At 38.0% G+C, this 26955-nt stretch overlaps 1 protein-coding gene across 1 annotated transcript; it reads right to left on the reverse strand.

The window, feature by feature from the left end:
- Positions 1-25970, reverse strand: GEN1 (GEN1 Holliday junction 5' flap endonuclease). Its single transcript, XM_052649518.1, has 14 exons — positions 25923-25970; positions 19454-19626; positions 18394-18580; positions 14912-15088; positions 13141-13251; positions 11062-11135; positions 8757-8848; positions 7141-7291; positions 6366-6402; positions 6195-6275; positions 5143-5273; positions 4026-4087; positions 1982-2122; positions 1-1328 (listed from the first exon to the last, which is right to left on the reverse strand). The coding sequence occupies exons 1-14, from the start codon at positions 25968-25970 to the stop codon at positions 1-3; spliced, it is 2793 nt and encodes a 930-aa protein (XP_052505478.1).
- Positions 25971-26955: the final 985 nt, after the last annotated feature.

Consider the following 26955-nt stretch of genomic DNA (forward strand, 5'->3'; position numbering starts at 1 on the left):
TCAAGTGTTTTGGAACCTTAGTTTTAATCTCTGACTTAAAGGAAGAGGACTATCCAAACAGGTACCAGAGTCATCTTTATCCTTATGGTATCGTAGAAAACTAGGAGGCTCTTTTGGGGCATCTGGGAGACAGGCTTCTTCATTTCTAGCTGTTCTATAAGCCTGGACACACTGCTCAATTTCTTTAATATATGCCTTAGGGTTACTCAATTTGTTGGCATTTTTCTTGAGCTGGGTTGGGCTATGCTTCTGAGAACTCTGCTTCACTTTTTGAGTTGTGGATTTAGCTTTCCCAAACTTTGGGACACTTTCTTCATCAGAGGAAAGTCTGTCAAGGCAAACACTCTTCTTCATTACAGTTTTCCGAGCGATTTGAACGCCAGCTTTTCTACTATGATATAAAGCAGCATTTGGTGGCCCAGTTCTAACAGTGGAGGTTTTCGTTCCTGGGTTATTGACAGACAAGGGTACAGATGTATTTGATTTATCATTTTCTTGAAATAGTTGGTCTCCTTTTAGAACTTTACAGTTTCTAGATTCATTTTGCAAATGAATTCCTAGAAGATCCTTGGAAAGATATGGTAGACAATGAGAAGTACTATTAGCAACACACTGTTCTTTTACAGTAAGTAGTGAGAAAGTTTTTAGGTCAACATCTGGTTCTACAGTATTCTGAGGATATGATTTTATAAGTATTCGTTCCTTTAAGGGTAAATCCTGAAGATGTAAATCACTAATGCCAGAAAGTAGGTGCTCCTCAGGATTAGTCTTCTGAAGATCCCAACAGGACAGTTTATTAACACTGGTGTTGTGCCGTTCTGATTCACAATACAACTGCTCTGGATTATTTTTTAAACTGTCAAGAATAGCTGTTTCAAGTTCTGATTTTAAACCATGAGTAAATGTGTTCCTGGGGATGGCCGGCGAATTACTAGAAGAAGTACTAAAAGAAGTACCTTCCCAGTCGATGGTGCTCAAGTGTAGATCAGCAACTGCGGATATATTATGGGATGAGGTACTAGGTTGACTAGATTCTGCAATTAGAGACTTACTGATATCTTTAACTTGCTGCACAGCCAAAGATCTTGGAGAAGATATTGACTGTTCTTGTGTAGTCAAACAGACAGCATCTTCAGGTAAGAGCACGACATTCAACGGTGTGGAAATAGATTCCTCGGGTGATGCAGAATCAGGGGAAATTTCCAAGCTTAACTTGGAATTCTGCTTAGGAAAGATTTCCCATGTGGGTTTTAAAGTCATATGTGACTGAACTTTCATCATCTCATCTGATTCTTGCAAACTGTTTCCGTTAGACTTAATTTTCATGCCTGAAAAGAAACAAACATATAATACAATTAAAATCTATTTTATTTATTTTTTACGCAGGCATCTGTTGGATTTATTGTTACATGTAATAAAGGTAATTTTTGCAAAGTATTTTTTAAAATAGTGAATAATATCTTAAAGGACAGTGGGAAATCTATTTTAAATCTATTTTATTTTCTTTAATGTGGGTAAATAAGAGTTCAGATCAGAAATCTATATGATCAATTTTTGCCTCTTTTGTCTCAGGGCATTCCTGAAAACTGCTTTATACCTAATTATAACAAAATAATTACTAATAAAATATTATAAAATATTTTCTTTCAGAAATAGTATTATTACTGTCATGTTATAAAAATGTTAAAATTTCTTCACTGAGTTCTGGGAAATAAAATATATTTATAATCCTAAATATGTTATACATACTAATTGCTCAATAAATGGTTAGTGTAATTACTATTATTAACACTCAGTTAAGTTAGCAGAATAGTTTTTTCCAGGTTTTCATATTTTAAAACAAAGTATGTCAAGACAAAGGAGCAAGAGTATAATCCTTACTATTGATTTTACAGAATCAGCAAAATTTGGACAAGGTAGATTCAAATAGGACAATTCCTTTATGTGTGCAGCATAAATAGTTATCAAATGTGATACTTACTTTTTTGTTTCTTCCCTTTATTTTCTGACTTTTGTTTTTTGTAAATAGCAACAATCTCAGGATAAGCTGCTTCAAACAATGACTCTTCTTCTATTGTTTGTAGAGCCAATTCTCCATGTTTATCTTCTGTAGCATAATGTTCTAATGGATTAAAAATACAATAAAACAACCTTAATAACAGATCTGAAATACTCCATTTTCCCAGGTAACTCATTTTACCAGGTCAACTAGGTTATTAACAAATGGATAACTCATGCATTACAGGCAGACGCTTTAACCTCTGAGCCACCAGGGAAGTCCCTGAAAATCTTACTGTACAACATCTCTATTCTAATAATCTGTTGATACAGAAGTGATCTTTTTCCACCTGGCAAGAGCTGGAAAGAAATTCTATTTAAATTAGAACTTTAAATTTCTCTTGTTTTAGAGATGGTAGGAACAGCTTAGAGAAAGGTTCAGTTCAGTTCAGTCCAGTCGCTCAGTCATGTCCGACTCTTTGCGACCCCATGAATTGCAGCACGCCAGGCCTCCCTGTCCATCACCAACTCCCGGAGTTTACTCAAACTCGTGTCCATCGAGTTGGTGATGCTATGCAGCCATCTCATCCTCTGTCGTCCCCTTCTCCTCTGCTCCCAATCCCTCCCAGCATCAGAGTCTTTTCCCATGAGTCAACTCTTCGCATGAGGTGGCCAAAGTATTGGAGTTTCAGCATCAGTCCTTCCAAAGAACACCCAGGACTGATCTCCTTTAGAATGGACTGGTTGGATCTCCTTGCAGTAGCCAAGAGGGACTGTCCCTCACCCAACGTCAGGGGTGGCGGCTGAGAGGTCAAGAGAAAGGTTAGTCAGTTTTAATTCAGTATAATAAGTGTAAAACTCCAGATAAAGCATGAAAACAGACAACTTCCTAAAACTTTAACATTGGTTTTCTTTAGTAGTAGCTTCTGAAAAGGACAGAATTGAAAGGTCATCAAAACTATTACCATTTTCCAGATTGCGTTTCAAAGATTATCAGTCTCTCAAGGAAATACCCAGGCTTACTTGGACTCACAAGAACTCAATAAACAAAAATGAGAATGCTAATGTGTACATTTACAATAAGAGATACATAAATAGTACACTAGATTCTTATGTTTATCCTATATGAGGGCAAAACTACATAAGAAATGTAAGTTAATGTGTCCGAAGAAGAAACAATGGAAACAAGTGAACTTAAGAGTATTTCTTAAAGCAACCTGGGGTACATTTTCTCCTTAAGGGATAACTCCAACAAGGATAAATGAAAGTGGGCACCTAACCCTGAGTTCTAGACAGAAGAGATGCATGGCCAAACTGGGTTAATGGCATTGTCTTTCCTGAAAATACACTGTAGTAGGTGAAATTGTTTCTATATGGTTTTCAAAATTCTTTAGCTACTTTTCTGCTATTCCCTTGGACAGCTTACGTAATTCTTTATCGTTCATCAACTAGAACTTATTGATAAATCTGTTCTCTCACTCAGTCACATGTAATTATACAATCTAATTTCAAAGCCAAACAGAAATGAATTTGGAATTATTTTCCATTTTAAGTGCTCAGTTCTTCCCCTGCCTTCAGTTTTGGAGCTAATTCAGAGTTCACTGTATTTCTGCCTACAGAAAATAAGAGTCATTTGATACTATAAATTCCCATGAAAACTAAACACAGTAAAGAAAGAAGAGGAAGGAAAGGAAGAAAGGAAAGGAAGCACCACAGGTGCTTCATTCTATCAGCAACCTTCATTTCTTGAGAACTGATTATACAGTGAAATCCAATGACCAGACTATTTGTAGTAGTATTTTCTTTAGAGATAGACATCAAAACCATTTCCATATTGTTTTTGTAAACATTAACTACAAAAGGAATATCAATTTAAGACATTTAAAATTTGCTATGAGTTACATATAGTACAGGTACACTGATGTATGTGATTCATTTCTTTTTTATATACACACATGTTTTACGTATGATATCTGCTAAACATACATGACTAAATGTTATAAATTTTCCTTAAAGTATGTACATACCAGGCTTTTCCCATTCTATTTCAAAACAATGAACTCCATTTCTGATTCGGGTTTTAACGATTCTGAAAAAAAAAACAAACAAACCACATCTAATGGGGTCTAATTGCATGAGTTATTTGGAAATCTTCAATTTGTTGATTGAATAACTCAATGCCCTCTAATTTTTATTGTTTTAATAATATTCTAAAGATTCTGTAAGGAACTACTGTATAGTTATTTCTGATTTGCTTATTTAAAAGATAGTGTTTATAATTGTTAGATCTTATCAGATAATCTTCATATGTCTGCAAGTGTCTTGCCAACCAGTGAATAATTTTAATGAAGTCTCGGTTGCCAATTATTTTTACTCAAAGCTTTGAAATATTACTCCATCATTCTGACGTCTACTATTGTCATCAAAGATGTACGCTAATGGATTGTGACTCCTTTGGAACTTATCTTTTTTAATACTTTCCCAAAACTTTTTATTTTGAAATTTTTCAAACATTAAGAAAAGTTTCAAGAATAGTAAAATGAATAATCATATACCCTTCACTGAGAGTCACCAATTCTCAGTTTCAGCCCCTCCACTTACTTTACATTTCTGTTCCCTTTCTGGTCCACTGACACTGAGATAATTACCTAGTTAAGCCTAGCTACAACTTTTTATAGGGGCCTCCCAGGTGGCACTAGTGGAAAGAACCCACCTGCCATTGCATGTTAGACATAAGAAACACAGGTCCTTGGGTCAGGAAGATCCCATGGAGGGCACAGTAACCTATTCCAGTATTCGAGAATCCCATGAACAGAGGAGCCTGGCGGGCTAAAGTCCACAGGCTCGCACAGAGTCAGAGACAACCGAAGCAACTTAGCACAGCACAACTTTTTATATTTCTTTAACAGTCTATTATTACTACATGTTTGAGGCTGAAAAGTATCAAAGCATCAACTTACTATGTTATCTTGACACTAATCCCTGAACAAGATTTTAATATTCCAGCAGACCTTTCCTCCATTCTTCTAAAACAAAGAGATATATTGATATATCTTGCTATTAAAGATATTAAGAAGAATACTTTAGATCATAAGATGTTCCCATGAAAACATAGGGAGTTGTCCATACAATTCTTTATATTACCGAATCGGTTGCAGTTGATTAGAGTTCCTTCGACCGAGCTTCCTTTCTGTCATGTCATAGTGGGTCAACAGTGTCAACAATTTCTCACATGCATAGTGATTGGGCCACTCCATTTTTTCAAGAGTAAATCTCTGTAAATGTAATAAAAAATATAAGACTTCATTATCTCTTGGTGAACAAACAGCACTCTCAGGTGATCTTATCTTTTCTGTAAGAGCTAACTAATATTAAAAGTTGTGTCAACAGGAAGATTCCCATAAGCAGTGAGCCTCCTAAGGAGGCAATACTACACAATGATTTCAGTGTGAGGGTTCTGGGTCTGAATGCCAGCATATTTCCTCGATGATGGGTAAATTACTTAAACTCTTTCAGGCTCAGGTTTTCTCTCTGTAAAATACAATCCAGCACACGGATTATGAAGTTAGGGAAGATTACACGCAATGTGTTAAATATAATATCAAATTTTAAATGTTCAATAAATGTTGGTTGCCATTATTATTACTGTGGTTGGTAGAGCTAAGCAACAAGCAGTTACAATTTATCGAGTGACTGTTTTTCTACTTACTGTACTAGGGGTTAATACAAATAGTCTCATTTAATCCTCAAAGTGACTTCACAAGATAGGTAATCTTGTTTCTATTTTTGAGGAAAACACATATCTAGGGTTACATGGTAAGTGACAGACTGTCCAAATTTAAATTTAGGTCAATGTGCTTGTAAACTATACTGTCTTCCGAAACAATATGCTTGATCTTTACATTCTCCAGTTATTAGCATCTCTCCCTCAACACAGTCCTGAATACAACACATCTGCACATGGCCTTTAAAGTGTCTTGTAAAGAACAGCGTAACTGTGATTTGTCTTACGGTCTGCAATATATAGCTACTGTGTGACAAAGGAATGAAAAGTACATATAAATGCCTGCAAAATACACATGCACTCAACAGCTATCTACTTCAAACCTCCTCTCAGAGCAATCAAAGTGATTACCCCTTCTTTTCTTTCTAGTATCCAACTTTACACTGTGAAGTAAGAGTTTATTTCCAGATACCTGAAACAATAATAAATCAGGTCTTTGGTACCTGACTGCCTTCACCAATTTATCCTTGTTCAGAAGGAATTCTTGAGTAACCTAGCAAAAGAAGAGAAAGTAAGAATGGAGACTTCAAACTTTTATAAAAACCTTCTGAGATAAATACATAGTTGAATTATTATTCATTACCTCATGGAATGGGAATCCCTCACAACTGCAAGCTTTTCTGAAAATAAGTTATATACAGGTTATTAATCAGGCAATTTTAGATAGACTCTAAAATCATGTATGGATGTGAGAGTTGGACTATAAAGAAAGCTGAGTGCTGAAAAATTGATGCTTTTGAACTGTGGTGTTGGAGAAGACTCTTGAGAGTCCCTTGGACTGCAAGAAGATCCAACCAGTCCAACCTAAAGGAAATCAGTCCTGGGTGTTCACTGGAAGGACTGATGCTGAAGCTAAAACTCCAGTACTTTGGCCACCTGATGCGAAGAGCTGACTCATTTGAAAAGACCCTGATGCTGGGAAAGATAGGGGGCAGGAGGAGAAGGGGACGACACAGGATGAGATGGCTGGATGGCATCACCGACTCAATGGACATGGGCTTGGGTAGACTCCGGGGAGCTGGTGATGGACAGGGAGGCCTGGCATGCTGCGGTTCATAGGGTTGCAAAGAGTCGGACACGACTGAGCGACTGAACTGAACTGAAAATCATCACCTCTAATCTCATCTCCTTTACTGAAAAGTGTCCTTGCACAGTATACCAGTTATCAACCTTCTCACTGAAATATTATTAAATTACTACCTTATAAGATGGCCGAACTTTTGAACAGAATCAAGAAAGGGATTTTGTGAAACATTATTAATCTACACATGAGGGGAAGTTATGTGGAAATAATTCAACCAAAGGTATATAAATAGGTCACACAGCAGAAAATACTGAGTGCAAAAATATAACCTTACTTCTTAATGTTGTTTTCTATTGTACTCAGTTGCCTCTCATTTTCTGCACGGTGCCATTCACAAGGACAACAGTATTCATAATCATGTGGTTCACAGTATCGATCAGTTTGACATAATTTGCATCCAATACGTTCATGATCCTTAGATGAACCTTTACGGAGACACAAAAAGTATAATTTTCACTGCCTTTTAGAATTATCTTCTATATACTTTTTTTTTTTTGCCTTACCTAAATTTTCAAAAACAAACACTGCCTAGCGTAACACCTAGCATATAGAAGGGTTTCAATACATTTAGGTTGAATAGAGTAATAAACACAACAGTAATTCTTAGGATAAACTAAGTCCTTAGCTGTTACGATCACTGACACTATTTTATTTTTTGTAAATTACTGTTCTATCTGAAAGTGTTAATTTGTAATATGAAACTGTACATTTAGAGTAATCAATGGAAGACTGTGGAGTACGTGGTAGTTACATACAAGAAGGATATTGTTGGTAAAAATTATTTAGTCAATAGAATAATTCTTTAAAGAATATGAAAGGAATACAGCAGTTATTACCTCTGCTAGTGGCTAGCTCTCAGTTACCTATATAGCTATTTTTAAACTAAGCTTGGAATATAAACAAATTCTGGTTGTGGCCTGGATGTTGGGCCCTAGTGACCATTAAAAGGAAAGCATGACTACCTTCAGCACCGTCTTGAGAATACATGAGAGCTTACATAAGTGATATAACCTAAAACCACCATTCATAAGGCATCAAAAAAACAAAAAACAAAAAAAACCACCCTGCAGAATGGCATCTTATCTATAAAAACATTTATTTCTTCCATGCTATCATCTATAATTCTTAAATGCCAATGAAAATATATTAAGAAAAATAGATAGAGCAGAATTTCTTTTAAAAGATGAGCTAACATCATCTCCTAATCTCTTCTGAGAGTAAAAGGCTTTTTTGACCCAGTACATGTCAGAAACATCTTTTTTTTTTTAAGATAATTCTTATGTTGCAAAGAGAGAGATGGGCTTTTTTTTAGTCTATTTATTAGTTCCCTGATCAGGGATTGAACTCAGGCCTTTGGCAGTGAAAGCATGGAGCACTAGCAACTGGACTGCCAGGGAATTTCCAGGGACATCATTTTTTAAATCAAGACTAATGAGAATCCAAGCTATTTTCAGTAACAGTGAACATGTATTAGAAATTAATGTTAAGTCACTATCTCCACACACAATAAAAATACACCATATAAAGATAAACAAAACACTGATATAAAACACTTCCATTTTCCCCTAAGATTTATCAGTACAATTTTTTCTTAAAATGGATTTCTACATTGGAAACATAATTTTAACACTGAAATAATTTGGTAATGCAGTCTGAAGCTACGGTTACCCTATATCTATCACTGATATGACATTCCTTCTCTCAGTCAGTATTTACTGAGTGTCTACTGTGTCTGTGTGACACAGCTCCTGACTCTGCGGGTTCCTAATCTGGTAAGGAAGGTAGGTAAGTAAACAGTACCAAAGGAACAGAGATGGAACATAGGTATATACTAAACATAGGTAGCTTGACAGCAGTGTTCTAGAGATATCATTCCTTATGTCTGCTTACCTGGATGGGAACACACAGAGCAATGAGCCAGTTTGTTAACGAGTACTGGTTGTGAATTAGAGTAACAAGATTTTTCATTCCACTGATTAAACCTTTAAAAGAAAATGGTTTTAAAAAAACAACAAACAAATACTAAGGTTACCAAACTGCCATGTTCTCAAAGGTCACACTATTCTGATCCTTTCCACTTGCCTACTTATTTTCCCTTTGGCAGTAAAGTTGCTGTCCTAGCCTGGGAACATAAAAACATAAAAAAATTTAAAACTCAGGGGAAGGTTAGTCTAAACTAATAAAAATCAGAATGACAGATTATTATAAGAAAATATAATCTCATTATTTTCAACTGTGAAGACAAACATAAAATATTGCCAAAAGTTCACCTTTGCTGAAACCGTCTCAATAAGAATGATTTATAGTTAGCCAACATTCAGAAAACAAAGATCATGGCATCTGGTCCCATCACTTCATGGGAAATAGATGGGGAAACAGTAGAAACAGTGTCAGACTTTATGTTTTTGGGCTCCAAAATCACTGCAGATGGTGACTGCAGCCATGAAATTAAAAGACACTTACTCCTTGGAAGAAAAGTTATGACCAACCTAGATAGCGTATTCAAAAGCAGAGACATTACTTTGCCGACTAAGGTCCGTCTAGTCAAGGCTATGGTTTTCCTAGTGGTCATGTATGGATGTGAGAGTTGGACTGTGAAGAAGGCTGAGCGCCGAAGAATTGATGCTTTTGAACTGTGGTGTTGGAGAAGACTCGAGAGTCCCTTGCACTGCAAGGAGATCCAACCAGTCCACTCTGAAGGAGATCAGCCCTGGGGTTTCTTTGGAAGGAATGATGCTAAAGCTGAAACTCCAGTACTTTGGCCACGTCATGCGAAGAGTTGACTCACTGGAAAGACTCTGATGCTGGGAGGGATTGGGGGCAGGAGGAGAAGGGGACGACAGAGGATGAGATGGCTAGATGGCATCACTGACTCGATGGATTTGAGTCTGAGTGAACTCCGGGAGTTGGTGATGGACAGGGAGGCCTGGCGTCCAGTGATTCACGGGGTCGGAAAGAGTCGGACAAAACTGAGCAACTGAACTGAACTGAACTGAGGAGTCATATTTGCTTGCTTTTCCTTTTTTATTCTTCACAATTCCCAAATCATTCCTTAATTCATCCCCATGCCAAAGTACACCTTTGCTTTCCTGCTTTGGAAAACGGTAATTGCTGATATTAATAATGAGTTTATTAAAGTCTTAGCTCTATCATTAGCCTTACAGTGGAAAGAGAGGCATCTTAGGAAAGAGCATGAATATCTGAAATCTTTCTCATGGTCATTCCAATCTTCATTTCTACCACTTGATGCTTCTTTTCATTTACTATCGTATACCTACTGGAGGCCAAGATTATTTTAACTGTCTCAGTGTCCTGGTTCCTTTCCTTCTATTCATTCTATGCTTTATTATCATCAATATTCTTTTTTATAAAACACTGCCCTCATCAAGCAAATGTAATTGATAGATTCATTTTGAAAGCTCAAAACAAAACAGCAGAGTTTGCAAACTTCAGTATACTCTTAATTTTCCTGAATCCTCAAATGAAGTGTTAGTTGCTCAGTCATGTCCGACTCTTTGCAACCCCGTTGACTGTAGCCTGCCAGGCTCCTCTGTCCATAGGATTCTCCAGGCAAGAATACTGCAGTGGGTTGCCATTTCCTTCTCCAGGAGAATCTTCCAGACCCAGGGATCAGATTTTGCTCTACCGCATCACAGGTAGATTCTTTACCTTCTGAACTACCAGAGAAGCCTGAATCCTCAAATCATATAGGCTAAATTCATTATACAGTGTGGATATAGAACAAAGGGTAGTGAAGTAAAACTTTTCATCAAGTGTTACTAATTAAACATTTGCAACATGTCAGACATTTCATTTATAGAAAAATACAATATTGAAGTATTTAGATAAAAATAATTTTAAATAAAAAATTATGTTGGTTTATCTTTACTTGCTAATAAAATAGTCTAAGATAGCTTATGGCAAATGTCCATGGTTATAAATAAACCCGTTTGACATCTTCCTACTTGTGTTTGTAGTGAGCTAATAATATTGACGATACAAAGCATGGCTTAGGACATGTTCTTTTCAGCTTTCTTTGGAAAACATCAGAATAAATAAGTGATTGTCAATGAAAACATAGATCAGCTTAAAAATACAAAACCCTCTTTTGGAAAGCCCAATACTTATTGTATACACTATTAAATTCAACAAGACTAGAAGACTAATGTCATAAGCAAAAATAAGTTTTAGTTACCTCTGAAGTAAACTTTGCCCTTTCAAAATCTTTATCAGTTTTAATGCTTGCTCTTTTCCAACTCCAGGGACTCCCTTTCAGCAAGTGGGAAAATAAATTCAAATGTTAATCACTAGAGAACAGATTGAAGGATGATGCATTCATTCAATGTAGGACTGTGCAGCTCAGAGAAGAAGGTAACTCTGTGTGCAAGACGCATTGTTAGGTGTAAATGAAAACTGCAGAAGAGAATATGGTGTGGCTTAGATTTGTAGGTTAAATAGCAATTATAGTATTAACTTATGTAATCAAAAAAGTCAGAGAGTTACATACAAAAGCACTTATAGTTTATTTTAGGAGAGGGAGGAACAGCATTTTAGATGAACAGCATTTCATTTTCTATGTTCATTATTTTGATAATATTTTAACTTAAGAAAATTAAAACAAACATTTAATTTCTAATTATATATATATATACACACACACATCTATCTATCTGTATAAATAAGTATATTCACATGATAATTTCTGGTTTAGATTGAGTCTTCTAGTTCCTATAAAAGTTTATTAATATGTTTTTGTAAGCAATGCTGCTCTTTAGCCAATATGTATCAGGATAGACATATCAGTGTTAAAATACTTCCAAAGTGGTTAGTAAACAGTCACTGCCCACATATCCTGAGTGCCTGCTGGCAAAGGAATCTTCTCCCTAATGTGAGTTCCCTTCCCAACCCACCTACACCGAGGATTAGGGTTACACATGGCACAACAGAGGGTACCAGAAGCTCGTTCCATTTCTACAGCCTATGTCTTTAGTAAACCAGTTACTAGATATTTTGCATGTGACCCTTCTTGTATTAGCATTTAGTTACATATTAGATTTTTTCCAAAAATTTTTTCAGCAAATTATGTTATTATAGTAGTGTCTTAAAGATCATTAAGTACAATGATATAAATAGATAGCAGTTTTGGTTGCAAAGATATAAAAAATCAAATAGGCAAGGCTAGTCTATAATGTAATAAATACCACTATAGCTGAAACTGGTTTTTGTCAGTTCAAGTCTGCAAATTTTTTCTTATGATATTCAACACTGGGTTGTTTCCAGACTTTAATTATGATGCAATTACATATAGGAAATAGTAATTTTCTATTTCAGAATGAGAACTATAATAATTATTTTTTTGTGTTATTTAACAGCTTTTTTTCCTCCTGTTTTCTTTTCTTGTTAAAAAAATGATTGCTTTCTCTATTTGGTCACTGGTGACACAGATTAAAAATCAGAATTAACAATTTTACTATCCTATTATTTTTTCCCTCTTCTATGCCCCAGTGAAAAAAAATACATGTCATCCCTCTTTAGACTTCTCTTAGGTATACAGTCTATAGTATAATGAAGGATTTTAAAAGGATACAAAGATGATCAGCAGGGACATAATAATGGGACTATATAAAAATAGCAGAAGTTACAATATAAAACATTTTGTATTTTTAAATATCATATTTATGAATGGGGTTATTATTTTAATTCTTAATTCATCCCTCACCTATTATACCTGTCACTGAGTATGTATTGTTATCTTAAGATATAAAATAAAAAGGCTTTCATGAGCAAAGCTCAATGCAGTGCTAAGAGGCATAGAGGGATGAATGACTTAGCTCAATAATCATGTTGCCTAGCAACAGTAACAATAACATGGAGCATGTGTACAGTTAAAAAGTTACTATGGAGATTCAAAACCAGAACACAGACAAACAGTGATAGAAACTAATATTGGCATGAGACAAGAAAAGAGTAGCTCCTATTTTTCTAAAAGGACAGTTGAATGTGAATATGAATCTCTTAGAGTAATAGTATACTGAGATTCAGACTGTAGTACCAGTTATGATTCTATTCTCATTTATAACATTCAGTGTCACAGTGAGCGAGCATTTTAATGTCACTTGAAATATTGATTATTTTAGTTACTGAATAGTTTATTACACCCATATCTAAATTAGATCCTTAACTATATAATACCATATTATATTCATATTTATGTACCATGTAAGGTATGAGAAAAAGCCACTATGAATACTAAATAAATACAATTTCAGCATACCTTTGGAAGATAATCACAGCCAAGTAGTATTGCCAGCCCAACCAGAGCATCTCTATTCAAACCTAGTTTACTCTTGATGGATGACATTGTGTAACAGTCAACATGTGGGTCCTAGAAGAAGGTACAGATTTTGTTTCATCTTCAGAAAACTAAACAAAATCAACATTGTAAAATATAATTTGTCAAAGTGAAGTCGCTCAGTCGTGTCCGACTCTTGGTGACCCCGTGGAGCCACCAGGCTCCTCCATCCATGGGATTCTCCAGGCAAGAATACTGGAGTAGGTTGCCATTTCCTTCTCCAATTTGTCAAAGCTGCCTCTAAATATTTATCCTAAAAGTTTAAAATTATCTTGATCACCAGAATCTTCATATAACCTAACATTTTAACATCTGAAAATAAAATCAAGTTTCAAAAATAGCTTTAAAAAAACTATAGTAGTAATTTTTTTCTTCTTGTTTTTTGGTGTCTACAAAAGTAGATTTTCATCTTACATAATTAAACATAAAATGTATATTATAGAAAGTAAACATTCCCTGTAAACGCATCATCTGAAGTAACTATTATTGATAGCTACGCATATTCCTTTAAGAAACTTTCTTTAACACATATATACAAATGCTTATTTATAGTAAAAATAGGCTTATATAAAAATACTATTTTGCAATATTTCTCGCTCACTAATACATTTGGATATCTTAGTTGCTTCAGTTGTGTTCGACTTTTTGCAACCCTATGGACTGCAGCCCTCCAGGCTCTTCCCTCCATGGGATTCTCTAGACAAGAATACTGGAGTGGGTTGCCATGCCTTCCTCCCTGGGTATCTTACTGACCCAGGGATTGAACCCGCATCTCTCATGTCTCCTGCATTGGCAGGTGAGTTCTTTACTACCAGAGCTACCTAGGCCTTAATGACTGCTTACTATTATACTAGATGGACTCCAAGACAGTTTTTCTCAATGGGGACACTGGGAGCATTTTCAGAAAGATAACAGAATTCTCTGGCAAATGGCTTAGTTTTCCTGGCTTCGATACATCAAATGTCCATAGTCTCCCTTGCTCAACCCTGAACAGTTAAAATGAATATGTCCCATGTATAGTACCTGCCTCCATGAAAACCATGGCTGTATTTAGCCATTCCCTATCAATGGGCATTTGGGTTGTTTGCCAAGTTTTTGCAAGTATTGACAATGCTGCAACTACTAATAACATCCTTGTAGGTCTCTCTTTGCATACTTGGAGGTGTTTTGAGGCTTACTAACAATGGAAATTCTGGTTCAAGGCAATACATATCACATGACATTTTATAACATATAACTGAAACTGATTCAGAAGTATACCATGTGAAACAAATCAAGTTCTTAGAGAAATCCACATTTAAAAGAGAATGAACCATGCAGTAGTGATATTTTTAATATGAGTAAACATTTTATTTAGCAATTGCTGTGTACCAAGCATTATGGTAAAGAATCCCCCTTGCAATGCAGGAGATCCTGGTCCTGTCCCTGGGTTGGGAAGATCCCCTGGAGAAGAAAATGGCAACCCACTCCAGTGTTCTTGCTAGGAGAATCCCATGGACAGAGGAGCCTGGTGGGCTGTAGTCCGTAGGGTTGCAGAGAGTCAGACAAGACTTCACGATCATGTGCACACACACAAAAAAACACAAGCATTACGGTAAGCATTTTATACATTTTAGTTTATCTAATCTTCTAATAATCCCCTTTAAAAACTTAGTTTTTAAAACAAATGCTGAAAAAGAGAAAGAAAAAATACCTTGGTGTTCATAGTGAAATTCCTATAAACAGTCTGGGCCCCATAAAGGAAAGTGTCTCCATCATTGGTGAGGCAGCCATCCACATAACCACTGGCGTTGAGGTAGGCACACATGGCTTCAGCTTCACCAGCAGCTTGGACCCAGGGAATTCCTAAGCATTCCAGCATATCAAGACACTGAAAAGAAAAAGTAGGTGCAACAAATCTAGGAACATTTGCATTGCTGCTTTTTATGGTGTTTAACTTACTGTTATATTACAAATACTAATAGCTTTTTAGTTATGTTTTAAATTATGATATTTAAGAAATAATTGGAAATGTGAACACAATACTTTCGAGCATTAAGGAATGAATGACTGCTGAACTTTTATGTACATTAATAAATACTGTATTGAGTCATGACTGACCCATTAAGAGAAACAATACTATGTGTGGGATTTGCTTCAAAATAATGTGGAAGTAGGGAAGCAGGTGGGAGTATAGGTGAAACAAAATTGCTCAAGTTGATAATTTTTAAAGATTGGTGATGGGTTACTTTTGTATTATTTAAAATTTTCTGTAATGAAAAGCTAAAAATTTTGATGTCAATTAAAAAGTAATCTATATCCAATTAAATATTAACTTAAAATTATTTTTTTAAAATAACGAATATTCAGTTTTCACTGTTCAGTGTTATCTCAAGAATTTAGAAATATCTTTAAATTATAATAATTAATCACATTAACATTTACATTTGTAAAACTATAGCAATCCTTTTCACATGATGACCATCCCAATATGAGCTCTTCTGAAGAAGTTGCAAGTACACAATTTTGGCTTGAGAACTTAAAAGTTCACTTTTTATCACCTCCTCTGTACAATGAAACTCTTATTGTGGGAAACCACACAGGGGCCAGTTGTTGGAGTGCTCCAGGGAAGTCACAAGTCTGTGCAGGATGTTTGTTATCAACCTCCTGATGTATAAATAATCTGCTATAGCTTTCTTTGGGTTATGAATTTAACTCTGTTGGGTAGCTTCAGCTTTACAGCTTCGTGCATTCTTTTTTATTGTATGTCACACTCTCATTCCATCATTGGGGAATACTGGGTATGGTGAGGAAAAGTGGCTATTTACTTGCTTCTAGAGGGACAGAATAAATATCTCTTGTTTTAATTGGTTGTTTACATGTTATATTATGTAATAAAAAACCTCTGCCAGATGTTGCCCAAGGTGGACAAGGTTCAGAAAGACAAAGTACCAAGTCAAAAAAAAGGTACTTTTCAGGACTCCGGCTAGGCGACCTTAGGGAGACAGACTTGTTATAGGTGCTGCTCAACTGAAACATAGTTGTTTCTTCCTTACCCCTAGATAAGAAGTATCCTTTCATAAAAAACAACAAGAGATTCCAGATTCTTGTGCTGCTGGTCGCTTCAGTCGTGTCCGACTCTGTGGGACCCCATAGACGGCAGCCCACCAGGCTCCCTGGGATTCTCCAGGCAAGAACACTGGAGTGGGTTGCCATTTCCTTCTCCAATGCATGAAAGCGAAAAGTGAAAGTGAAGTCGCTCAGTCATGTCCAACTCTTAGCAACCCCATGGACTGCAGCCTACCAGGCTCCTCCGTCCATGGGATTTTCCAGGCAAGAGTACTGGAGTGAGGTACCATTGCCTTCTCCAAGATTCTTGTGCATGTCCTCCTAACTCTTTTCAAAAACTAGCACAGAATTTGTGATGAGGTTGGCTGGAATTTTCCCTGCCCTAAGTCTCTATGATGTGGGGTAGAAGTTGTTTTGGAGGACTAATTTGTGCTTTTCATGCTTGCAACTAAAAATGGCACTAGATTAGGAGAACGTAAGGCCTAGCAACAGACTGTAGAGAAATATGATAATGATTAATGGGCAGGCAACACTGAATCAACATAAAATGTCTAAGTACACCACAACTGGTGAAATAAAGAAATAAGAATAGAAGCATTTTCTCAAAAAGACAAATACCTTTTTGCTTTATACTGGGTGTTTAGTGCCTTCATATGTGAACCATAGATATTTCTAGGAACTGATATATAATAATTAGAATACAATACAGATATTTTCTTCAATTATTGATAGTCATTAAGATGGAATAATCACTAATTGAAAATTACTTTTTTTAATCACATGAAAATAAAAAATAGAAAAAAATGGACAAAACTTCTGGAGAAAAAAGCTTATTAATTTGTGCAATGTCTTTTAAAAGAAATTAAAATTTTAATCAACATTTAAGAAGACAAACAGGGATGTGAACTCAAAACAAATATCATAAAAGGTTTATATCCTTAGCCTATAAAGAAATTGAACAAAACAATAGTAAAACCTCAAAAAGGTTAAGTGGGAAAAGGATATGATGGTCATTACTTACAGAAGGACTAAAACTAACTTAATGTTTAACTTCACCATTAAAAGAATATGACATATAACTATGTATTATATGTATTTATATGTACTATATAAACCAATAAATGTCTTTGACTTTGTATATAATAGTACAAAGATAGAACTCTTAATATCCAAAGATTTTGTGGATGCACTGAAATTGCTTATCTCATATCTGTACTGGTAGGAAGTAGTTGGCAAGAGTTATATAAAATCCTTCCTAAACTTAGGTCTATCAAGCCCACTTTGGGTAATTTATTTTCAAATCACAAGAAAAAGCTATGTTCACAAAAAAAATGTTTCTCACGATTTCATGTATAATAGAGAAGAACTGAAAAGCAAACAATATACACTATACAACCATGGGGAATGATTTCAAGTACAACCATTACAAGTAATAATTCTGAATAGAATATGGTAACAGGGAAATACGGGTATGCTACATTAAGTGAAAAGTCCAAGATAAAAATTACTTGTGCATGATTATGACTTTAAAAATTAAACACATTTAAAAAGATACAAAATAGTTATAGCTTCCTATTGTTTTACTTATACACTTTATCTTATTATAGATTTATCTTTAAGATATATATTTTGTAACAGATAAACATATTAAAATAATAACTTTTTATAATTACAAAGCCCTGAGGGAAGCCAAATCAAATTCTATCTATCAACTATTATTAATCCTGAATGAGTAAAGTATGAATTAATGAGACTGCTATTCTGGGAATTTGTTAAGTGCTGAAGGTTTCATGAAACTTAACATATTAAGTCCCAATTATGTACCAGTTGCTTTAGATATATTTTCTCTGATTTTCACTATAACCTTGTAAAGTATTATTACCCTCATTTTACAGAGTAGGAAATGAGGTAAAGATAGGTTAAAAATCTTGCCCCTAGAGTTTCTAGATGCCAGAATCGGAACTTGAACATGGGTGTTTCACTCCAAAGCATAAACGCTCTTCTCTATTCACATTGGCCTTTTAGTGAAGACAGTAAGTATTAAAGATATTGACCAACAAAGTTTATTACAGTAAAATACACTCTTTAATTCAAATCAGAATTATTGAATCAGGCCCGAATGCTTACCTCCTTCAAGACTGACTTAAAATGTGATCTCCCTGTTTTCTGAGACCATGTTTTTCCAGAAGGTCCATATCGGACCTGATTCCTCTTACTGATGACATCAGCTTTCAGGTGGGGGGGTTCCCCTTCCATAACGAACACCAGCTTTACATCCATTAGCGTTAAATATGAGATACGAAAAAATAGATTCCTGAAATAGAAAAAGTTAATGATACTTTAATCATCATATATGAATAGCAGAAGTCAACACTGCAGAATGACATAATGGCAAAGACACTAGTATCAAAAATGCTACATGCAATAATGTCTTATTTATTATGATTTTCAGTAGACTGAACTGAGAAACCACTGCTTGTTTTTTAGCAAAGGAGATTTATGATTATTCTAATTGCAACGTGGGAAATGGTTTGGAGGAGGAGGAAGCCAAGAGAAGAGGGAGGGAAGCTAGTGAAAACTTCATCTCAACAGGGCATATAAGAGATGTTGTCATACACGGAGGTAGTGCTTCTGGAGAGAAGTTTGTGAATGCAACATATGTTCTGGAAGGGGAACTGGCCAGACTTCAGATGGACTGGATACGGGGAGAGGTAAAGCAGGGGAAGAATGGCTCCCAAATTCCTGGCTTTTAGTCACTGAAACATCCTAGGGGATATGTTAAACAGGCAGTCAGGTCTACGAGTCTGGAGCTTCAAGGGTATGAAGTACAAATTTGTGAGTCACCAGTATGAGATGGCTCATTGATAAAGAATCTGCCTGTTAATGCAGGAGACGTGTTCAATCCCTGGGTCAGGAAGATCTCCTGAAGGAGGAAATGGCCATCTACTGCAGTATTCTTGCCAGGAAAATCCCATGGACAGAGGAGCCTGATGGGCTATAGTCCACAGGGTTGCAAAGAGTTGGACACAACTGACTGAGCACGCACACACACAATATGGAGATGGCAGATATGGGCATGTGAATACATTTTAAAATCTCAAAATGCAAAATGGCAACAACAAAACAAATGAAGTGGAAACAAAACCAAGAAGTCCACCTACCTATATTCTGAGAATGTTTACTTTACCTGAGGTGGGGCTTCATGACTGTCCCAATCATTTTTTTGACTGTCTGTGCTTCACACACCCAGAGACTCAGATCAACCGCAATGGTTTTCCCACTGAGACTGTGCAAGTGGACGTGTTGTTTAACAGGCTCCAAAATTTGCCACAAGTCATTTACTCCCATCCTGGTGGTTATCTGTTATTTGAAACAAACTTTTCAAAAGATTGTTAAAAGACATAGAAGCTCAGAACAAAAATTTAGACAGTGTATTTTGAGCTAGTTGGGGGTGATTCATAAATAGTATTCTCATTTTCTTTTACTAGTCAGCTCTTCAGGATGAATCAAGAATACCTGAAACATTAAAAATGGTGGTAATACACTTAGTGGCTACAAAAATACTGATGCAGCAGCTGAAAAGTTATCAGCAGAATATAGCATGCTGAGTTTGTCCTTAAAATCCACTCATATCACCCAATATGTTTCTCTGTATTGCTGAAAAATAAAGTTACTTTAAAATTTAAAGTCACCAAATGTCAATGGTTGTCTCTCTTCATTCTTTCTTCTTTTCCACGCTGCCTGTAGCAGTGGCTGACAATAAAATTTTTCACATGGTCACATTAATACTGAATGAAATCTGGAAAATAAAAGGAAAAATTACCCTCATCCCAAAGGGTGGTAATTGGCTTTGCTCCAGTGAATAATAAGAGCTAACAAATGCAGAGAAAAATCGAAGGAACTGGTAATGTGTATTTGTCTTGTTGAGAATTCACTCCTTGATTTACATACCTAAAGAGAGAACAGGACTAGTCCTCTATCATAATCAGGAAAAAACAAAGAGACAAAAACAAGGAAGAATGCAAACACACGAACAAAAGACAAAAACACAGGATTAATGAAGGAAAACTCTGATGGATAAGTGGAGGGGAGATAGAAAATGAAGACTTGAAGAATAGGTAATTATTTTTTTTTAAAAAAGAGCATTGGCTTTTTAAATTACAACGTCACACATGTTCATTGTGGGGAAATAAAACATCTTTTTAAAGAAAAATATTTTAAAATGACCTATAGTCCCATTTGGGCTTTCCTGGTGCCTTAGCAGTAAAGAATCTGTCTGCAACGTAAAAGAGATGCAGGTTTGATTCCTGGGTCAGGATAATCCCCTGGAGGAGGGCATAGCAACCACTCCAGTATTTTTGCCTGGGAAATCCCATGGACGGAGGAGCCTGTAGGGAGGGCTGCAGTCCACGGGGTTGCAAAGGGTTGGACATGACTAAAGCGACTGAGTACAGGAGCACAGTTTCACTATTCAAAAAAAAAGCTGTTAAAACTGTTTTCTATGTACATGATATTAAAAAAAAAAAATCAGCTTAAGCTCTGCTATCGTAACCTGCTTTGGTATTTTCTATATGCAAGTTTTCCTTTATTAAATATCTATAGCTGTTTTGAACTGTGGTGTTGGAGAAGACTCTTGAGAGTCCCTTGGACTGCAAGGAGATCCAACCAGTCCATTCTGAAGGAGATCAGCCCTGGGATTTCTTTGGAAGGAATGATGCTGAAGCTGAAACTCCAGTACTTTGGCCACCTCATGTGAAGAGTTGACTCATTGGAAAAGACTCTGATGTTGGGAGGGATTGGAGGCAGGAGGAGAAGGGGATGACAGAGGATGAGATGGCTGGATGGCATCACTGACTCGATGGACGTGAGTCTGAGTGAACTCCGGGAGCTGGTGATGGACAGGGAGGCCTGGCGTGCTGCGATTCATGGGGTCGCAGAGTCAGACACAACTGAGCAACTGAACTGAACTGATAGCTGTTTTTCTTTTCCTTTATTATTTGATAAAAACTATTATGTAGCATTTGAAGATTCAGTCTGACTATATAACAGATCAGTTCAGTTCAATCGCTCAGTCGTGTTCAGCTCTTTGCGACCCCATGGACTGCAGCACACCCAGCTTCCCTGTCCATCACCAACTCCCAGAGCTCACTCAAACTCATGTCCATTGAGTCAGTGATGCCATCCAACCATCTCATCCTCTGTCATCCCCTTCTCCTCCTTCTTTCAATCTTTCCCAGCATCATCAGGGTCTTTTCCAATGAGTCAGTTCTTCGCATCAGGTGGCCAAAGTATAGAAGCTTCAGCTTCAGCCTCAGTCCTTCTAATGAATATTCAGGACCAATTTCCTTTAGGATTGACTGGTTGGATCTCTTTGCAATCCAAGGGACTCTGAGGAGTCTTCTCGAACACCACAGTTCAACAGCATCAATTCTTCGGCAATTAGCTTTCTTTATGGTCCAACTCTCACACTCATACATGACTACTGGAAAAATCATAGCTTGGACTAGACAGATACATTACAGATATCCTCTGAGTAATGACCTTATTTCCTTCTAAAAACACAAGGATATAAAAGCATATTAAGACAAAAAACTATCATCATAATGTAAAACAATTCTAAATAAAATGCAACCGTACTGTCTGCTCCTTTAACAGAGTCCATAGTAAAAGTAAATGCTCTCAAGTTGTACATGACTGCAAAGAAAATAAATGCTGGAAGCATGGTTGTCCTTCTCTGAGCTTTTCTGAATCTTAATTTTAAATGTGGCCAGTGTTACCACAAGTAGTATTTTGCGCACTCATTTTTAAGAAGAGCTGCACAAACTTTTGCTCATATGTCACTTTAGAAGGAGTATTATAGATTTAAAAAGAGAAGAAAGCATTAGCTAATGGTGGTTCCAGTGCTTGTACTATTTCACAAGAAGGCCCACAGATTGAATGTGGGTGACATTGCAGCAGATGCAGAATCAAGGTCTTGCCTAAATATTAAGTAACGGAATATGGATATAGTCATATTTCAATTAAATATGTGGTCAATAAAAAGCAATGTTCTATAACTTTATGAGTGCATGAGTATCAAACATGACTTCAGTATGGCTTTTTTAGGGATGAGAGTCACACCTTCTGGTTTATTGCAGAACACCTAAAGAATGAGTCACCTGGTCTCAGGCAAGGTAGATCTTTTCCCCAACCCTTCCAGATCTAAAGCTCACTCCTTCCAACCACAGCTCTAATATAGACAGTGATGAATAAGGGTGTTGGGTGTCACATAGTGCAGTGTTGTTTGTCATGGCACACACAAACACACATTTATGTATAGGACTGAAATGTAAACTGTACTCCTTCTTTGGTTAGGCTGCACAGGGATCTTAGTTCCCCAACACAAGCCCCTTGCAATAGAAGCCCACAGTCCTAACCACTGGACTGTCAGGGAATTCCCTTCTCCAAGTTATTGATAAAGAAAATCTAACCTCCTACTTTATCTTTACATGGATACACAATATGGACATGAGATTGAGCAGGCTCCAAGAGTTGGTGATGGACAGGGAAGCCTGGCATGCTGTAGTCCATGGGGTCACAAAGAGGCGGACACGACTGAGTGACTGAACTGAACTGACAATGGGCATCTAATTCTTGATTCCACCATCTCTCCTCAAAACTGTCTACCCTTAGTCATTCCCAAATACTCAGTTGCTTAGGCCAAAAACCTAGCAGTCATTCTTGATTGTTCTCTTTACTAACAGCAACTTGATCAGCAAGTCCCTTGTCTCTAAAACACACCCTAAATCCCAGTTTCTGAAGAAAATTCCCTTAGTTCTTTCTGCAGTCTCCTATCTGGCCTCCCTGCTTCCACTTTTTACTACCTCCTGCTGCCGCCGCTAAGTCGCTTCAGTCAGTCGTGTCCGACTCTGTGCGACCCCATAGATGGCAGCCCACCAGATTCCCCTGTCCCTGGGATTCTCCAGGCAAGAACACTGGAGTTGGTTGCCATTTCCTTCTCCAATGCATGAAAGTGAAAAGTCAAAGTGAAGTCGCTCAGTCGTGTCTGACTCTCAGTGACCCCATGGACTGCAGCCTACCAGTCTCCTCCGTCCATGGGATTTTCCAGGCAAGAGTACTGGAGTGGGGTGCCATTGCCTTACCTCTTACTCCTACACAATCATTAGAAGCTACACACAGAAGCCATTTCATTCTTTGTTCCTTTCTTGGCACCAGCTCTGCCTCTGAAGTGATATTAAGTAGCAATGGTAAGACTGTAAAGCATATAAAGTTCCAAAAAGGGACAGAATGTAACAATTTTTAAGATATCCAGGTACAACTAGATTTAAATATAGAACTGATGGTTCTTGCATGAGGTCATGATCAACCTGAAAAGGTTACTTGAAAATAGCTCAGCATTGAGTAAAATTTAAAAACACTGCACATAGCAAACTCACCCTAAACTGTATAATTTTATGTTCTGTTTTTATTTCAATAGGGTGCAATTTGAAATTTTTTGTGGTGTAGGATTTGATGGGTCTCTACTCATATTTTATAACATAATGACTTCACTGACATCAATCTGCTCATGCAATCAATGTATATTATTTATATAAAAAATCTCCTAAAATATTAATTCTATAGAATTAATATGATGCAAGAACACTTATGTGAATAAGAAAGTCAGAGAAACCTATAGCAAATAATTTTATAGTCTTACTAGTGGTTTCAATTTATTTGCTTTAGTGAAAAAGCATTGGACTTGGGATAGAAAACCTAGAATTTTGATCTTGGATACATTAACTGTATGTGTAACCTTGGGAAGACATTTAACCCATCTACAAAATGAGAGGTGTTAAAAAAGATGAATTACAAGATTCTGACATTCTTTGAATCTCATCATCAATTTTGATAGCCTGGTATTTAAACTCTATTTCAGATTATTATCACTTGGTAGAAAAAACATGGATTTCTAGTTTAAAGAAAGAGCTTAAGAATCCCCTTCAGATTAAAACAAAACCAAATCCTTTGATGTAACCATATGGTGCCCATAAATCAGTTTATGCTCCTAAAACTTCCTTAAAAGCTAATAAGCTTTTATTGGTTAATTATAAAACTGAATGAGGTGAGAAAAGCACAGAACCTTGCTAATTCCACTAATGAATCAAATTTAAAGAACACAAAAAGAGGTCAATGGTCTTATTTATGTAAAAATATACATTTTATTAGTTTTCCAGTTTTATTTTAGGCATAAACATTAGAAATCTTTTTTAATGATAAAGAAGGAAATACTTTTAATTTCCCAATTCTCATGTAGATAACTGTATTTTCATATAAAGTTTGGTAAACTGTATAAAATTTATTTCAGTACAGGATTATACTGTATAGGATATACCACATAATTTCACTAACTAATGCTATGTTTATTGTTTTATTTTCATCTGAATTTAGCCTAAACTTTGAAGCACAATATAACCCAGGCTTAATATGCTAATAGTAAACACTTATTAAATGCTTATAATTTACCAGAACTCATCTTGCTACTGGAGATACAGTAGTGAAAAAGATCAAGCCCTGCATTTAAGGACTGTGGTTAGGTGAGCTTAGAGATAAAAAGGGAATTTCAACAAGGAGACAAGTACAGGCACAGAAGTAAGGTTAAATAGAGGAAGAGGAGTATATAGATCTGAAGAAGGCAGCTTACCTAGTGTAGGGCATCAAGGAAGGCTTCCTAAAGGAAGTGACAGCTAAGCACAGACCTCCCAACCGTGTTTCCCATCTCTTACCAACAAGGACCACTTCCGCCAGAGGCTGTAGAGTTTTCATCTATTTTGACTATGTCGTATGTGTGTCATGGCAAGGGCCAGGATCGGGGCATATATTTGATTTTCTTTAGAAGTAAAGGGGTAGGAACTGTTTTTATTGGAGACCTTAAGTTTGACATCAGTTTCTTTGGGGGTGTTCTGGGTTAGCGGTAAAGATCTTTTTTCCATCTAGAAAGGAAGTGTTGGAGTACAGAAAGTGGATTACATAGCTAGATTAGCATGTCACGGGAAGAGTTGTGTAAAGACTTAAGTGGGAAGCAAAGCACTGAAAGCTAAGCCAAGGAATTTACACTTTCTTTAGTTCCGATGTTTACTGAGAGGGTTTACAATGTAAACCAGGCACGAGCTGGTGGGGGCGGGAAAGAAAGACTGTATATATAAACAACCACAAAGCCTTAAGGTAGTTGCTACGAGGGAAGTTATTTTCAAACACAGAGTTAACACCGAACAGGAGGAACACCCAAGTGTGCCCACAGGGTGATCGAGAAAGGCTCGCCCAGGATGCCCTAGCACCTGGCGTGGGACTTTGCCCCACGGGGCCCTGGCGAGACCATCTGGGACTCAGGGCCTCGGCTCTGCGCTTAGCGGCGGCGGATATCTCCCCCGCGGGGGCGAGCCGCGGGGTGGGGAGACCCCGGGTTCGGAGAGCCAGGGCAGGCCGGGAGTTCCGGGCCGCGGTCCTACTCGACCCAGAGAGAACGGCAGGAGGTGTCCTGGGAAGAGGGGAGGGCAAGATAAGGACGCGAACATAGAGCTCGCCTCCAACCAGCTTGCAATCGCCCCTAGATTGCAAAGGAGCGGGTAGAGGGGCCTGGGCGGGGCCGTCTCTCCACAGATCCGCGCGGGACTTACCCGGACAACCCTGCTTCCTTGGTTTTTGGAAAGACGCCCTTCTGTCATTTACCAGTTTGGTCTGAATTCTAACTACTGCTGCCTCCAAGTTTCTAAATGTCCCTCTACTCAAAAAAAAAAAAAAACCAGAAAACGATAACTTTTTCCCTTCCCAAGCAAAGCCTAGAGTTCGGAGGCTAAGCACTCAGGCCCGGAAACCTCCCCGGAAACCACTTGAATCCGGCGCCTCAGCCACGCGGCTCCGCCTCTTCCGGGAAGTGACTTCCGCCTTTCCGCAACCGCGGCCTTACACGCCGCGGCGGCGCCCAGCCAGTCGCTGTACGCATGCGCGGAACTGTAGCCGCCGTTAGGGTTCCAGGGTAGTTTTTTTTTCTCTCCGCTTTCAGTTAGGCAACTCACCCGCCCCGACCCCTCCGCGCATCCCACAGTCGCAGAGCCCCGGCGCTCCTCCCAGCATCCCCACTGCCCGCCCAGGGGTACTTCCGGCCCCGCCTCCTAGACTCCAGTGGCGCGAAAACTCCGCAGCGCGCACGCGCGGGCGGAGCCCCAGCGGGCGGAGGGAGGGGCGGGGCGCAGGCGCGGAGAGTCCGGAGGTGGGGGCCGGGGGCGGCGGGGCTCCTGCCTTCTCCCGCGGTGGGCGCGCGGTGTCTCGGGGACCAACGGCTGCTGGGCCGACTGCGAGATTCCACTAACGTGGCTTTAGCGTCCTGTGCTGCGGCGGCAGTCCCGCCGATCGGGGGTTCTTTGGGGGAGACTTCGACTTGTTCGAGGTAGGCTAAGGGCGCGCTCCGTCGCCCTCTCTTGCTTCGGATCCTCCCTTGGCCGGCGCCCTCCCTCAGCCCACCCGGTGGCGGCCGGGTCTTTGGAGCCGCGGCGGTGCCCAGGGCGCGCGAGTCAACGGCCGGCGGTGATCTCCGCGCCCTCTCCGCCGGCGGCGCGGGTCCCTTCAGCCGCAGGAAACTAGCCGGTGTCCGCCGGGCCCCTCCCTCGGACGGCTCTAGCGGCGGTGCTTGAAAAATCCCGTCTCCGGCTA

The sequence above is a fragment of the Budorcas taxicolor genome, chromosome 11 (genome assembly GCF_023091745.1).
Source record: "Budorcas taxicolor isolate Tak-1 chromosome 11, Takin1.1, whole genome shotgun sequence".
Taxonomy (NCBI): Eukaryota; Metazoa; Chordata; class Mammalia; order Artiodactyla; family Bovidae; genus Budorcas; species Budorcas taxicolor.

Bases quoted from the DNA above. Each gene is read 5' to 3' on its own strand.
- GEN1 (XM_052649518.1), bottom strand. From the start codon at position 25,970: ATGACAGAAGGGCGTCTTTCCAAAAACCAAGGAAGCAGGGTTGTCCGG. The intron at 6,276-6,365 runs GTAATGAATAAT...TTCTTTTGCTAG, and splicing joins AGGGATTCCCATTCCATGAG to GTTACTCAAGAATTCCTTCT. The intron at 1,329-1,981 runs GTAAGTATCACA...GTTTCTTTTCAG, and splicing joins TAAAGGGAAGAAACAAAAAA to GCATGAAAATTAAGTCTAAC.